This window comes from Amyelois transitella, chromosome Z (assembly GCF_032362555.1).
Source record: "Amyelois transitella isolate CPQ chromosome Z, ilAmyTran1.1, whole genome shotgun sequence".
NCBI classification, from domain to species: Eukaryota; Metazoa; Arthropoda; class Insecta; order Lepidoptera; family Pyralidae; genus Amyelois; species Amyelois transitella.
The window spans coordinates 10,806,860-10,823,202 of record NC_083535.1 but is presented as its reverse complement, the minus strand read 5'-3'; the positions used below and the strand labels follow the sequence as shown (position 1 = coordinate 10,823,202).

Genomic DNA, 16,343 nt, shown 5'->3' with positions numbered 1-16,343 from the left:
ATAAGCCATATGAAGTACTATACGTTGGCCTTTCAGTTTTTTTGTCTACCCCGTAAGGTATAAAGACGTGATTGTATGTATGTTTAATTGATTTATAATAGGTAAACTATTAAACCGACTTCACTTTTCCGAAATCTTTTTCGTGATCAGGATGAGGACAGGAAGTCGATAAAAAAGGTATTTGGAGAGTAAAAATGTTTTTATTATTCCATATCAGTGCGTGGAAGCCAATATAAACAAGAATCGGCGAACATGTTTTGAAATAGGTATCGAAAATATTTACTTACAAATAAACGAGAATTATTTTTATGGTTTTATTGCGAATTCGTATCTTTAAGAAAAATAAATATGTAGGTAATAAATGAAAATATTCGATGCATACAACGTTCCTATTTGTCCTTATAAAAATCAGAACAATCACAACAGCTATGTTAAATTAGAGACACACAAAACTGTAATAAATATATTCTGTACCTACTAACATACCTACATAAGGAAGAAAAAAATATTTTCTTAGTGGCAGGTGCGCCAACAAAAACTAGCAAGCTATTAAAACTGTTATTAATTTTTCTTAGAATTACACATACATATGCAATGATTCTCAATGTTATTCCTATCCAATTTCAACAAGAGGTATGACGATTTGCAAATAACAATAGGCGTCATTCTCAGCTGGAATTGCTTACAATGACACGCGAGGAATGCTTTGGCAACGCTCCAGCACTTATGCAGGTACAATTAACCCGTCAAAGGCCGACCAACCAAGTGACATTGTAGGTTTAGTGTTTCTTAAGAGCCTTATAAGACGAGCAGTAAGTTTCCAGATCTGACGGTCAGTTCAGAAAGAGTTTTATGCAATAATATATATAAGTATTTAACTCGAATGCTCAAGAAAATATGGTGTAGGTTCCGGTGGTCATTTTCGAGGTTCCTTGCGTTACTCCAAATTGGATCCACCTTTGATCACAATTGATTCTTTGCACCTGTCCAACTAAGAACAGTAGTTAGTAGCTCTTACAACCTAAGTAAAGATAAAGAACTCTAACTCTCAGGTACCAGAATTCCACGGCACTCAATCAGCCTGGGCCATAAATATCATACAATGTAAATTAGCATTTTCATGTAATATCAGCAGCAGGCAGAGTGAAATTAGCAGCAGTGTCTGTTAGACGCTTAAAAGAGTTCCGTGTTTCACAGATATATTTTCGTGGCCTCGTCTTTTTTCGTTTGTTTTTCATAGTTTTAAAAACAACAGTACTTTCTACGTGACATTGAATTTCTTTTAATTTTAAAATATGTTATAAATAATTTAAGTGTAAAGTTACAATATAAATTTTAAAAAAATCCTTTGAAATTCCTCTCTATTCGATGTAGAGTTATCATTTCATAAACCTAGTATGGTCAAAAAATTAAATGATACTGAAGGCACAAAACGAAGTCGGCCGTATATATGTGTGTATTTCAAACAATGAGATAATAATTGATTACACCAAGGTATATGGGTATTATCAACATGTAGGTACTTATTACATAGAAGAATAAAAAATATATCATTTACAATTATAGTTTATTTGTACAGTTTTTACAATAGTTTTCAAAACCTTAAATCGACTTGGAGAACATCTTTCTCAAAATTATTGCTGAAGAATTTTCACAAATTATTCTTAAATAAAACTACCGATGAATAGAACAAAAAAAAAACATTTAAACTTTATTAAACGGGCACATGTCCAATCGGTCTCGCATGCACATTACTTATTTTACTAGCTTTATTTCTTACTTTTCTCACATTTAATTAACTATTGTAAATGAAGTTTATATATATGTTCGTTTCACCTACAAGAATTATCTTTTTCTTGCGATGAGTGATAAGTTTAAAAAGATCACACATGAACCACATTCATAAAAATTATAGTGAAGGCGCTTATTTCAAGATGCAGTAATACATATTCAAAATTTCTTTTAACTAATTTCACTTAAACATATTTACACAACGAAATAAACGGGAATGGACAATTTTGCTAGATAACAGTTTAATTATTCACTTGAAGTGGTCATCCCTTGAAGTAATACAGCTAAACTATATTGATTTTACATCCTTATTTATCTAACAAAATTAATCCGTTGTCTTATCCCATTACATACAAATCGTTATAATATTATTTCGATTTGTATGTAGCATCGCAAAACCAACCATAACATAATGAATGATATTTTTATATAACCAATATAAGGAACAGACCACTAAAACTAATCGTTGAATTAGCTAATAAAATAATTTACAGATCAACAATATACATATATAAATCGCCAATTGTTTAACACCGTCCAAATTAAGTCATGTTTTATTTTCTCCCTTTGTCTTTTCCGGTTAACTCAATGTTAGAGAGAGATGGAAGATGAGCTCCTTAGGTAAAAGTATCGGGGAAAGTAAGGTTGACGTGAACAATAACACCTAACCCAGCTTGGATCATATGTTACGTCATCGTGAGGAAACCAATCAAACCAAGTTGGGAGGATCTAATACCAATTGTGGCACCCAATCCAGAATTGTAGTCATATGCGCACCCAGGGCTCAGGTCAGGACACAACCGGGATTACCGCTAGAAGGATGATATTGTGAAGGTTTACTTACGATCATTTCCCTTACCCTACCCCCCTTGTAGCTGATATATCTCACGTTCACTATATATATATATATATACTTTATTTTAATCTGTATAGACAAATGTAACAGTTAGTTTCATGGCTCTGTTATATTATATTGTTTACAAAACTGAACATTGAGAACGTTAATGTAGCAAAAATAATACGGTTCGGTTATTTAAGCAATTTATCAAATAAACTATTGACTTGAATATTTATGTATGCCCGAATTTTGAAAACCGTCCGTGCAACATTAGCGAATTTGGAAACAGACTAAAAATTTCACATATTTTTTAAATTTACTTTGTTCCATATATCTTTATCTCTTAGTCTTCTCGTTAGTCTCTGTCTATTCGACCAAACTTAAAAATGATCATAGGCGCATAAATGTATTGATATCTTCTTAGTATTTGGCTAATTTTTGCTAGTATAACGAACTCATAACAAATCACATAAGATCACACAAAAGGACGTCCCATCTACAACACATTATAAGATTTTACAAAGATATGTTTTTCAAATGCCGCGCAGTTCCGCCGCATTTCATGCTAACGCAAATACGCTTATTTTCATTAAATTACGTTAAAACAAAAAAAAAAATAGTACTTAAAACGATATAAAAAGATTAAATAGACTTTCACATTTGTGGACTTTGCCATATAAAAGTAGAATTAATTAAGCAATTTTAATAGATGCAAAATACCCCATTGCGGGTTCACGACTCACGAACCTTGACATTATGCCTTTATATATCTTACTTTATCTTTCTCTAATTATGAAGGTTACCCAAAATATTGAATTAATTCGTGAATAGACCCCCCTGAAAGTCGTTCAGATAATATAGAAATAAATAATCTGAGATAAAAACATTGATATTAAAGTGATTATTAAATGCTAACTATTTGGATATACAATGTAAGTTGTATCATTAAATGGTTGATTGACAAAGTTGTGTCATCCATACTATAAATGATCCGTAGAGGAACTGTTTCTCATAAACGAGAGTGCCAAAAATTCGAAATAATAAGACTAAAGAAGAAGTGGAAAGATGGAATCTCTGCTCCGGGAAAGAGAAGATCACGTCGTAAGTGATAACTGTGACACAAGCATAAGTCGCAGATTATTTTAATATACATATCTCTGGCATCTCGAGGTAAATTAAGGCAAATTAAGGTTTTCAAAAATTCAATTCAATTCAAGAACTGCACATAAAACTGCATGCGGATACCTGTGCAATATGCCTATGATTCCTATAATTACAAATAAAGGCATTTTTGTCATTAGAAATTATTCCGATTTCTGTGAATACAAAAAAAATTTCGAGGTATGTATGTAGGTACCTAGTTGGCAGTTATATTTTTATTGCTCGTCTTATTATCATAGTCCCATTATAAGTATATTCCGGACGTTCCATACAAATGCAGTTTTCCGATCGAGACGATTGCATACACGTCAATAGTTTCATTGTCATCAGGAAAGACGGATTTATAATATTTAAAATAGTGAGGCATACTTTTTCACATCAGAAGTAAATTTATTTTTAATAGAAGTCTAAAGAAAACTGCATTTGCGAGTAGTCACGGACAACTCTTTTATGACTTTATTTTATTTGGTACTAGTCTGAATTGTAGTTGGTTTCCTGCATTAGTGGCTGCATATCCTCTCGTCTTTTCTCTCCGCGGTTCGATATCTTGGTCACACCTTCCAGGATACCGATTTCGGATAGCCTGTGAAACAAGATTATTATGACACCATGGTTTAAAGAAATTTAGTTCAACTCTAATGAATCTATAATTGAAGTGTTCATTGACATCGAGGAGGTACATAAATGCTGGAAATAACTGAAGGTGGTTTGCTAGTTTTCAGAATGAAAAATCTCGGTTGACCATTTGACTGACAAATATATCTCTTAAATAAATCATTTTTATTTTAATAAAGCTCTCTACTGTCCTAAAAAACTCATTCCTAATGAGCTGAGCTTTAAGAGGATTGTATGCTTTATTATAGTACAATAAGATTCATTTTCGAACGGACGAACAAATCCTTTTTTTTTGACACTTTTTCAGCGGAACCGTGAATCTTTAGACAGTACATACTTCAATGTGTTGTGGTACAATAGTGTTACAGGTCTACCACTTTTATAAGTTACATCGGCATTGTTCGACGGTGCAGAATAGCGAAGAATTCCGCGGTCGGTTGTACCGACCGCGGAATCTGGCCGAATGAAAACATTAGTGAAATAACGAACTTATTTGCTACTTCATAGGATTTTAATCCCAAAACAACAGGAATCGTGTATCTCGCTCATTACCGACTACCGCGACGGCGTGGCGCTCCTGCGAACTCCAGACATGGCGCGTACGCAATTAGCCAATAGCGAACGGTTTTGATTCCGCGTTCAAATGGCGCACTATGATTGGCGCAGATATTTTCGCGCAATGACAAAAATTGATTTCTGCTCAGGTACATCGGTGTAACTTATTAAAGTGGTAGTACTGTACTTACACTTCAGGCTCAGGATCCTCCGCGTTGGGCGTGAAGTACGGGTTGGCGGCGGCCGGCCTGAACTTGTAGCCGGTCATTACGAAGAACAGCAGTGTCGCCATCTCGCGGAACATCTCGTCTATCCACGAGTATTGGAACGGCACCGTGGTCTGTAAGGCAGTATGATATTAAAAGGTCTAGAAAAAAAAAAGAAAAAAAAATAGAACTGTTAGCACGGACCTAGGTGAAACCTAAATCGAAATAAAAACCTACGGCGAGTGCATGTAAATTGAAAACTCAATCTCGTATATTTACCAAAATAATTTGTACAAATTTTAAATTGGTGTGTTTTCTTCAAAATATTGCAATTAAAACTTAATTTCGTATCTTCACTGAATACTGTCTGTGGAAATACAAAATATATATTTTTTTCTATATAATATCACTGGCACACATAATCACGCCTTTATCCCTAACGTGATAAACGCACCGGGGCTCACAATAAAAATACTCCAAGGCCACTATTAACTGGAAAATGATATTGAGATAGTGACAGGGTACTAGCCCATCACAAAAAATCTAAGCCAAGTTTCAGTAACATTTAAAAAATTACAGCCGAACTCACCTTTAATAAATAAACTATGATCCTAGTGAAGTAGATATAGCACAGCACCATCAAATAGAAGTGCCTGAAGAGTTTCAGCTTGCGCAAGTTGATCGCCGCCTTGCCGTCGGTACTCGACGCGTCTTGCAAGTGGCGTATTGACCTGATCAATAATATTGTTTACTTTATTTATCCTACTTATATTATAAATGCGAAAGTTTGTGAGTATGTCAGGATGTCAGTATGGATGTTTGTTAGTTTTTACTACAGAACCGATTACGCTGAAATTTGGTATGTGGGCAGCTGAAGATTCAGAATAACACATGGACTACCATTTATCCCGGAGTTCCCGTGGGATTAATAGGGTTTCCATGCGGATGAAGTCGCGGGCGGCTTCTAGTTTATCCAAATTTTTAAGGCACTGAATTGCAAGGTACACCTTAATAAGGCATTCTGCGCTAATACGTGTGAAACCACCAATCTTAGAACATATTTTTTTTCTTGGTAATTTTAGCGGCTTTGATTTTAATCTGCCTGATGGTAATATGCCGCCTAAGATGGTGCACGCAAACTAATGCCTAACTATTTGCTCATGCCATAAAAAATCCTAAATTGTAGATACGCGAAATTAAATATTAAACATCCAATCCAATAACTGTTTTGTAATTTGTTATATTTATTTTTATGTGCAATAAAGAGTTTACAAACAAACAAACAAACACCATCAAACATTAACATTAATGTTTGTGATATCAATGTTTGACAATTCTTCAACCAATCCAAACCTTTCCGCTGTGTGATTGGAAGAGAACTGTCAAAAGATATGACAAACACATTTTTTTACAAAAGCAATGTACATTTCAAATTTAGAAGAGTGTATCTTACTAAACCACTAGACGCAGCAGCAGAACATTTATCTACATCAAATTTGACACCTCATCGACCAATCAGCATCGGCCTAGGTATATCTATACTTTTCTTAACAACCAATCAGATATCAGATTTTAATTTTGGAATTTGACTCACCAAACGACTGGGAACATGATCGCCCCGCAACACAGCAGGTCCACCAGAATGAAGATGTCGCGCCACGCGTTGTGTTCCGCGGCGCCTTCTTCGCTCTCGGCGATTATGATCTCAGCTACGTTCGCCACCACCTGGGTAACGGACACAATTATACATACATATAATCACGTCTATATCCCTTGCGGGGTAGACGGAGCTAACAGTCTTGTAAAGACCGATAGGCCACGTTCAGCTATTTTAAGATAGAATTGAGATTCAAATAGTGACAGGTTGCTAGCCCATCGCCTAAAAAAGAATCCCAAGGACACAATTATTACACAGAATTATTAATAGTACAGACACTCCTATTTTATACAATAACATAACACAGATTGAGCAAGCCCCAAAGAAAGTTTGAGACCTGTGTTGGGATACTCACGCAACGATATTTTATTATCTATACTAATATTATAAAGCTGAAGAGTTTATCAAGGAATGCTTTAGGCTATATAACATCACGCTACAACTATTAGGAGCGAAGAAATAATATGGAAAATGTGAAAAAAAAACGGGTAAAATTATTCATCTCTGAGGGCTTCAATGATGCCCAAAACAACTATTTCACGCGGACGAAGTCGCTGGCACGGCTAGTTACTTATATTACAAAGAGGTAAAGTTTATAACTTTGTTTGATGTGTAAGGGCTATTTTCGGATATATTATACCGATCATTAAAATTATTTCACATTTAAAAAGTTACATTATCTGCGCGTGATAGTATGTAGTAGTAGTAGATGATGTAGTAGTTTTTGCGTGAAAGAGTAACAAACATCCATACTAACATACTCGCAAACTTTCGCATTTATAATATTAGTATAGATTTAAAAAGTTACATTATCTAGGAGTAAATAAAGGTTAATTTTTTTTTATCTGCGCGTGATAGGCTATGTATGTACCACGGATGAAGCAGCGGCGGGGCGCTAGTTTAAAAAATAAATTCATTTATAGATAAAGTATGTTTTTCATCAAGTCCTGGCCGGGTTCACACTCTCATTATAGTTTGCTTAGTAAACATCATTTAATTAATAAAATATATATATATACTAGCGACCCGCCCCGGCTTCGCACGGTGCAAAATTATAAATGTTATTATACATAAAAACCTTCCTCTTGAATCACTCTAGCTGTTACAAAAAACCGCATCAAAATCCGTTGCGTAAAAAGATTTAAGCATACAGACAAACAGACTAAAATGGCGACTTTGTTTTATACTATGTAGTGATATCTGCATACTTGTAGCGGAATGACGATCATGAAGAGCTTCTTGTCTCGGTCCGCTAAGATGTGCTTGATGAAGTTCCACCCGGTGCCCACCAGCACTATCGTCACGAACAATACGGCACCTTTCAATCTGCAAATGTCCTTATTTTTTTTTTAAATATGTCATAATTCATTTATTATAAATACACTAACAGCCTAAAGTTGATATGTGTATATCCCTGTACATACATACATGTATGTATACATATGGTCACGTCTATATCCCTTGCGGGGTAGACAGAGCCAACAGTCTTGAAAAGACTGAATGGCCACGTTCAGCTATTTGGCTTAATGATTGAATTGAGATTCAAATAGTGACAGGTTGCTAGCCCATCGCCTTAAAAAGAATCCCAAGTTTGTATGCCTATCCCTTAGTCGCCTTTTACGACATCCACGGGAAAGAGATGGAGTGGTCCTATTCTTGTTTGTATTGGTGCCGGGAACCACACGGCACGGCACATATCCCTGTACTTGTGTTTTTTCATGTTATACATACATACATAAAATCACGCCTCTTTCCCGGAGGGGTAGGCAGAGACTACCTCTTTTTTTCATGTTATCTATCACTAATTACTCTAACGGGTAGAGTTCCACATTTGCACGATACTAACCTTCCGTGAAATCAATCTAACGCACCTTTTATAAGATTTCCTTACGACGTTTTCCCTCACTTTTTTCAAGGCCTCTTTTTTAACATGTTACGACATGCACATTAATAATTTTACTGTAATTAAAAAAAAAGGGGGGTACTCACAAATGTGTGATATAATACAATATAGCCCAAGCGGTCACATGTTCTCCTCTTATTTGTATAAAATGGTAGTTAATCCCGTGGAAGGCCAGGGAAAGCGCTTTAAGGTACACAAGTATGCACATTATTATGTGTATCCTGAAAACTGTATGTCTGCTTGTTTTGAGAAGATACGTCCAAAATACAGCGCAGAGGAAGAAGATGAATGACATCATAGAGTATAGAGTGGGGAGGGGCATCTCTCCAGCTGATAGGTAATTGTTGTTTGTATTGCTTTCGTATATTTCCACCTGGAAATAAAGAAATTTTATTACTAACATACTTCAATATTAAATATTGTAATTTGAAACATCTTCTATGACCTTCCACATAAAAATTTAAATAAAGTGTATTTTCAAAAGAAAAAAAAGTCTGCTCCCGTGGGATTTGCATCAACATTAAACGCGAGCGAACCCGCTGAACTAATTTTTATGTTATTTGGAATTGATAAAAAGTAGTAATTTTTCTTAAGACTACAGCATTCAAGGCCCTTATTGTTCCTAAATTTTATAACAACCATGTACTATGTATATACTACATTAAGGAATCAATAAATGATTTGATTTTGTATTACTCTAAAATATAAGTACATATATGGAGTTCTTACTATCATGTTCATCGCAGGGGCAGTCCCTTTGGCCGCGTGGGGACAATTGTGGAAATAGAGGCTGTAGAGACCCTCCTCTTTGGCGGACGCTACATGCATCGCAAACTGTAACAAATTCATGTTAGGTTAGGTTAGATGATACATAAATACTTTACGTTTTTATTCCTCTTACGGAGTAGAGAAAGCAAGCAGTCTCGACGAGTCATAGGCCCCTAAAGCTGGCAAGGATGGCTTAGTGATGTTTACAGCTAGAGCATCTTAAATACTCCAAACATCTCACTAATATTATAAATGCGAAAGTTTGTATGTCAGGATGTCAGTATGGATGTTTTTTTACTATTTCACGCAAAAACTACTGAACCGATTACGATGAAATTTGGTATGTAGGTAGCTAAAGAACCGGAATAAAATATAGGCTACTTTTTATCCCGGAGTTCCCGCGGGAATGATTCCATATATCATATAAACGTCTAATAGCCAAAAAGTCCCCGAATTGAGCGATGACATGGTGAAGTCCTCGGGGAAACGTTGGATGCGGGACGCCTTCAACACAGCGAGGTGGAAATCATTGGAAGCGGCCTATGTTCAGCAATGGATGTCCTACTAATGATGATGATATGATATACATTAAGAGGTAGACAGAGCAAGCATTTTTAAAATGTTCAAAAAGGCAGGTTCATCTGGATGGCTCAAAGATGGAATTGTGACTCAGACAGTGACAGGCTACCCCCATCAAAGTCCTATTGTGCTGTCCACATTTCAATATTTCAACTGAATCAATACATACTAAGTACTCACACTAGTGTTATAGTATTGGAATCCATTGTGCATCGTCTTGGTTATTGGCAGGTAAGCGTGAGAACACTGTGATATGAAAATATCGTTGTGGTCACCTGAAAGAGGATTTCTAAATGAAAAAATATATATTAACACACTATTTATGTGACAGTACAGTTTCGACTGTCCATTAGATTGTTATAAGTTAAATTATTTTAGAAAATAATAAAACATAAACAGTTGGCTTATTAAAAAAAAACAGTAATTAATTAATTATAAACACAAAGGCACAAGTCTAGCAGTGCGCTTGCCACTGAGAATAGTATTCTGAAATGATGAAATATGAAATAACCTCCTAAAATGTCGGTCATAGGTCCTTCCAGTATAAATTGTGACTCATCTTTATATCATTTATTTCATATTTATTATTTCAAATAAAAATTACAAGCACCAGTTATTTTTTCCTTAATATTTCGAAGAACCACATATAATACAACCAAGTAACACGGTTTAAATCTTAGATCACAGGCCACAGTGGACGTAATCCGAGCATGTGTAAATATTATGAAATCATTATGCCATACAAAAATATTTACTGTTTATTGGTTTCGTGTTGTTATGTGAAGAGTTTTGTTTATTTTGACAGAAACAAAGTTGATAAGATAGTATTTAATCCATGCAGACGATCTAGGTTAAGGTTTCAGGAAGACGCTGTATGCTCGATATTATCAACTAGCATAATAAGGTTAATTATGTGTTATATATGAGGATTATCTTGAAGGAAGTATGCAGAGATCGTGGCAAGTGGAAAGAGGTAGTCTCTGCCTACCCCTCCGGGAAAGAGACGTGATTTTATGTATGTATGTATTATCTTATTATAGAAGCGCAGGGGGGATGGCAGCGGGAAAGACGTCACAACGGTCATTCTGATTTCAGCCTTATGTATTTGAACCGCGCCGGCAAAACGCTCGCGAATGTAGGTATAACCCCGTTTCATAGTAAAGCAGTTTGTGACACACATGCTAGCCAATGCTGCCGGAGCGCGTACTTGATATTAGCCCACCAATAACAAAATCGTGTGCCGTGTGGTTCCCGGCACCAATACAAAAAAAGAATAGGACCACACCATCTCTTTCCCGTGGATGTCGTAAAAGGCGACTAAGGGATAGGCTTCCAAACTTGGGATTCCTTTTTAGGCGATGGGCTAGCAACCTGTCACTATTTGAATCTCAATTGTATCATTAAGCCAAATAGCTGAACGTGGCCATTCAGTCTTTTCAAGACTGTTGGCTCTGTCTACCCCACAAGGGACATAGACGTGACCATATGTATGTATGTATGTAATAACAAAATCAATGCATTTCCGCTAAGTCAAGCCGGAATTCTTTAAAAGAATAAGTAGGTAAAATAATTTAAAGCAACCGAGATGATGATGATTACCTGTAAGAGCTCTTCTTTGCCTGTTCAGGAACATGAACTGTGATTGTCTCTTGTTTCTGTCTGTAGGAATCAGTGACCGATTCTGGTACAAATGTAGTGCGGCCACTTCGCCCTTGCATGTTATGTTCAATCTGTAACAAAAACAAATAACAATTTTAACTTGATTTCTTGCTCAAATCGAAACCATTCTAAAGAAAAGTCAGGTTAAGAGAACCTTAAACATTTATAAATGTAGATTAGCAAAATAAGGATGCAGGGAACATGCAAGTGGAAAGATGTGTCTGTAATTCTGCATATCTCCCCGCGAAAGAGGTAAAAAATAATTGGAGGATGGTGTCATTTATTTTATTTATATATATTTTTAACATTTTTACAAAAAAACTAAAAAAGTGATTTTCGGCCCTATCCAATATTACTCATGGAAACGAAAAAAGTAAAACTTTGTTTTTGTACAGTACAAAAAAGAAGGAACGCAAAATCGTTGTTTACATGGTAGCTAAAACCCGTACTCAAAGCATTTATGCCTAGCATACGTAAGACGTAACCAGGAGCACGTTATGTCAAAAAGAGAGACTATTTTATACATTTTAACATATTGAATTCGCACTATGCAATAAAACGTGCCGCTAGTAATTTTAAGGATTCATTAATAATATTAAAGGATGCCTGTGGCTCCGCCCGCGTGTATATAACATCCCGTAAATTTACCGGGAATTTCGGGAGTTCCTCTTTCAGTGCACCCAAGACCACATAAGAAAAATTCATGCCATATTTCAAATCTCTAAGCGGTTTGAGCTGTGTGCGTTTAAATATGTCAATCAATCAGTCATTATCCTCTCTTATATCTGTATATAAACCTAAACCTGTGTATAGATTTTCAAATAAATATAGCTATATATATTTAACTAAAATATCATTACGAAGCATGTCGGTTTACATCTACAACTCAAACAAACAAGCCCAAAGTTTCCTCATTTCATGCAGGAAAACTGATAACACGGCACGGGGATGTAGACCAAGTTTGTATAAATAGAAATGCAACTCAATCAAATCATAACGTGAATTTCAGTTCTAATTCCGATGCTAAAATAGCTTTACATTAATTCCCTTTGATGAGCATCCCTTTGATGAGGAGTCCAATTTTATATATGTATATATAATATATGTAGGTAATACATTGTATCAATGCTTTTAATATTTTTTGTTTAAGCTTCTTATTTAGCGATAGGAGCATATTGAATGACATAGTACTAAAATGGCTGTAGAAAAAAAGGGATATTCGTGGCAACACTAGGTATATAACCATAACCATCTCAGCGTGACCTCAGGCAATCAATTCCGTTGCAGGACAAAGATTTCCACCTTGACCAGTTAGTAACAGGCCTGTGTAGGGAACGTAATAGCAGGTAATTTCAGGCTGACCTCTGCAAAGGAAGCGGCTAAAGACTTTGATTTGCCTGGGGAACAGCGGCTCCAAAGCAACAATCCATAATGCCTAATATTGCTTTCGTGTAAAAACAGGCAACTTATACATTTAACGATTATCGCCAAAAGGCGCGCCCCAGGCTTCTTTTTAGAAAGAAAAGGACATAATCAGGATTTATGTCAGTAAGAAGACTTTACTTGAATACTATTTTTCTGGAAATTCCTACCTATAGCAATGCGGAGCTGTGAGAAAAAGCTAGCTCATGTCAAATATATAATTAAAAAAAAGAACAATAACGCACCTCATCCTCTCAAAGTCCATTCTCAAGAAAATTATTGCTGGGTGCTGCGGAGACACTCCCGTCTTCTCAATCTCGTTTAGGAAGCAAGTGTCTGTATGTGCCTCTAAATACGGACTGATGGCATCGTTTACTGTACGGTCTAGAGTGAATCCATACTGAAACAAATAATATAATTTGGAATTGTTCATGAATTTACCTTCTCATCATTGAACGGTTTATGCAGATGCAAAGGTCCTTGCCAGCCTGGAAAGATGCAGCTAAGGTAGGATAATACACATACATATAATCACGTCTATATCCCTTATGGGCAAGACAGAGCAAACAGTCTTGAAAAGACTGGAAAGCCACATTCAGCTGTATGGGCTAATATGGAATCGAGGTTCAAATAGTGACAGGTTGCTAGTCCATCAAATTAAAGTAGAATCTAGTGGATTATGATTATGTTTTCACAAATTAAAAAAATACTACAGTTGAGAGGGAGAGATTTATGTGTGTTTACATGTGTATTGTTTACGTGTGTACTTAGACTTAACTGTAATCTGAGTCGTAATTAGATCGCATAACAAAGACAGAGCTCATCTTGTGGAAATTTATTGAGACCAACATTAATAAAAAGATGATGAGAATAAAATATACAATACTCACTTCACCATAAACAGGTCCTGCTGGCAGCATGAAGTTCACCACCTTCACGTCCAGAACCCCGCCCCGGAGGAACCCAAATGTGGTGAGATCCACATAATGACGTTCATCATCCTGACAAGGTAATGAATGTTATATATTTATAATTTCAATAGCTTAATGAGTGAATGAGAATGAATGAGCTAAAGTGTATATAGTTTCAAAAGTCTATATCTGTATATAGTCACTTTCAAAAGACAATACTATTGACATTCGCATTGCGGGGAGGCGTTAAACCTTTTTTTTTACGGGACAAATTACACTGATTGAGTTAGCCTCGAAGTAAGTTCGAAACTTGTGTTACGAGATACCAACTCAACGATACTATATTTTATAATAAATACTTATATACTTATATAGATAAACATCCAAGACCCAGGACAATCAGAAAAAGTTCTTTTCTCATCACGCCCTGGCCGGGATTCGAACCCGGGACCTCCGGTGTCACAGACAAGCGTACTACCGCTGAGCCACAGAGGCTGTCTATATGGTTGGTTAGTTAATGGTTTTGATCTCAATTACAAACACCCTGGGGTATTTTGACAAGTAAATTCGAAATAAGAGCTATAAGCAATCTAAATCTTCTATCATCAGCTTTGTATGTATGTATCTTAGATTTTAACTACAAGAAATAAATTTAAGGATTCACTGCAATCTCTTCTTTCACTAAGTATAATTAATACTATTGAAGCTAAATCATATTGAAGCTCAATGTCGAAAGCAATCTTAAAACTATTAATAATATATATTGCAATAATTATTGATATTTTGATACTATCAATATTGTAAATGAATGCTGTGGTCAACCCTTCAACAAAAAAACAATTGATAATTTTTTTATTAAAGAATATAGCCACCTAGTTACTAAAAGCGCAACTATCTCTCATTCTATTGATAACATAAGGCTTACAAGACAAACGGATACTTGATACATCATGATTCTTACTAGGTATAATGCTAGTTAAGGGAAATTTTATAGGCATGTTATGAGATGCAATATTTTGCGTGTATGAAAAATATTATCTTACTTAAGTTGTGACTTTTGGTATAACAATGTGCTTATTCAATATCAATAATACAAATGGACATCATAATTCATTGGTATCATTATTTTTACCCATTCACATCAAGGCGGTGTGTTGGGTTGTTTTGGATAAAGGCCTTTCTATTCAAAGAATATGAATCAAATTTGAAATCAAAAATCTTGTTACTGGCAAAATTCATAAATGGGTAATGTTGGGCAACTTGATATGCAGTTGCCTGTACCTATATCCATACTGTTAACTCTTTGATTATGGACTGAGTATAGGAACAGATGATAACAGAATTATGATATTTTGATGTGTCAGTGTTGATGGGATATGTGGGGTAGTGCCATGAGAGGATTTCTCATAATACAAGAGGGAATAAATAAAAAGGGTTTTTGTTTTATAATGCTGCTCCCACTTTGCTGTATATAGTTAACAATTATAAAAGGTCTAACATGACATTGAAAAATCTGCATATCCTTTCATTTAATTAATCACATGTCTTGCGAATAAATGTACTCTTTGAACAAGTATCTATTATTATTCTACATTTCACAATAATCATCAGCAATCTAGGCAACACAATGGCAAATGTGGGTTGTTTCAAAGGCTTTATTTATATAAGGATACTCTTGTACATGAGTATTTTCTCATTAAAAATGTGAAACATATGGCTATTAACAGCCCACCAACTAAAGCTTTGTTTAATTTTATTTCATTTGCTATTGTCATCTTTAAAAGGTACTTGAAAAAAATATAAGTCTCATAAGGTAGAATGTTAATGATATAAAAATTCAAATTGATCAAAAGTTAAGCAGTACCTCGTTATCTTGAATGACGGAAGAGATTATGTGTTTGCTGTAAAATTGAGCATGGGAAGAATATTTATAAAGGTAGTCAATTCACGTTCAATTTCTTTATCGACTGTGCAATGACTTCGTTTATAAATTATAACAAAATAACAAAATACTATTACACCAGTTAATTACCTATGCTCATAGCGAATGTTTACAAAAGAATCGGAAAACTTACCGTGAGTAACAATTTGTGTATCCTTCCCGACACAATTGTGACCACAAAAGTGATGAATATAACAATATTTTTCACTGAACAAATCATATTTCATGACTATAATGAATAAAAGATAATCAGTAAGTCTTTAAAATTTATTTATTTAGAAAAATATTAACATATTTTGAAACTTCTACGTTGTACAACCGCACAGTATACAATTC

At 35.0% G+C, this 16,343-nt stretch overlaps 1 protein-coding gene across 1 annotated transcript; it reads right to left on the bottom strand.

The window, feature by feature from the left end:
• Positions 1-1,550: 1,550 nt before the first annotated feature.
• On the bottom strand, positions 1,551-16,343 carry LOC106134036 (protein GPR107). Its single transcript, XM_060953566.1, has 12 exons — positions 16,141-16,343; positions 14,045-14,155; positions 13,400-13,554; positions 11,673-11,803; positions 10,254-10,348; positions 9,456-9,560; positions 8,813-9,099; positions 8,032-8,149; positions 6,761-6,891; positions 5,756-5,897; positions 5,152-5,300; positions 1,551-4,373 (listed from the first exon to the last, which is right to left on the bottom strand). The coding sequence occupies exons 1-12, from the start codon at positions 16,225-16,227 to the stop codon at positions 4,262-4,264; spliced, it is 1,623 nt and encodes a 540-aa protein (XP_060809549.1). The 5' UTR covers positions 16,228-16,343; the 3' UTR covers positions 1,551-4,261.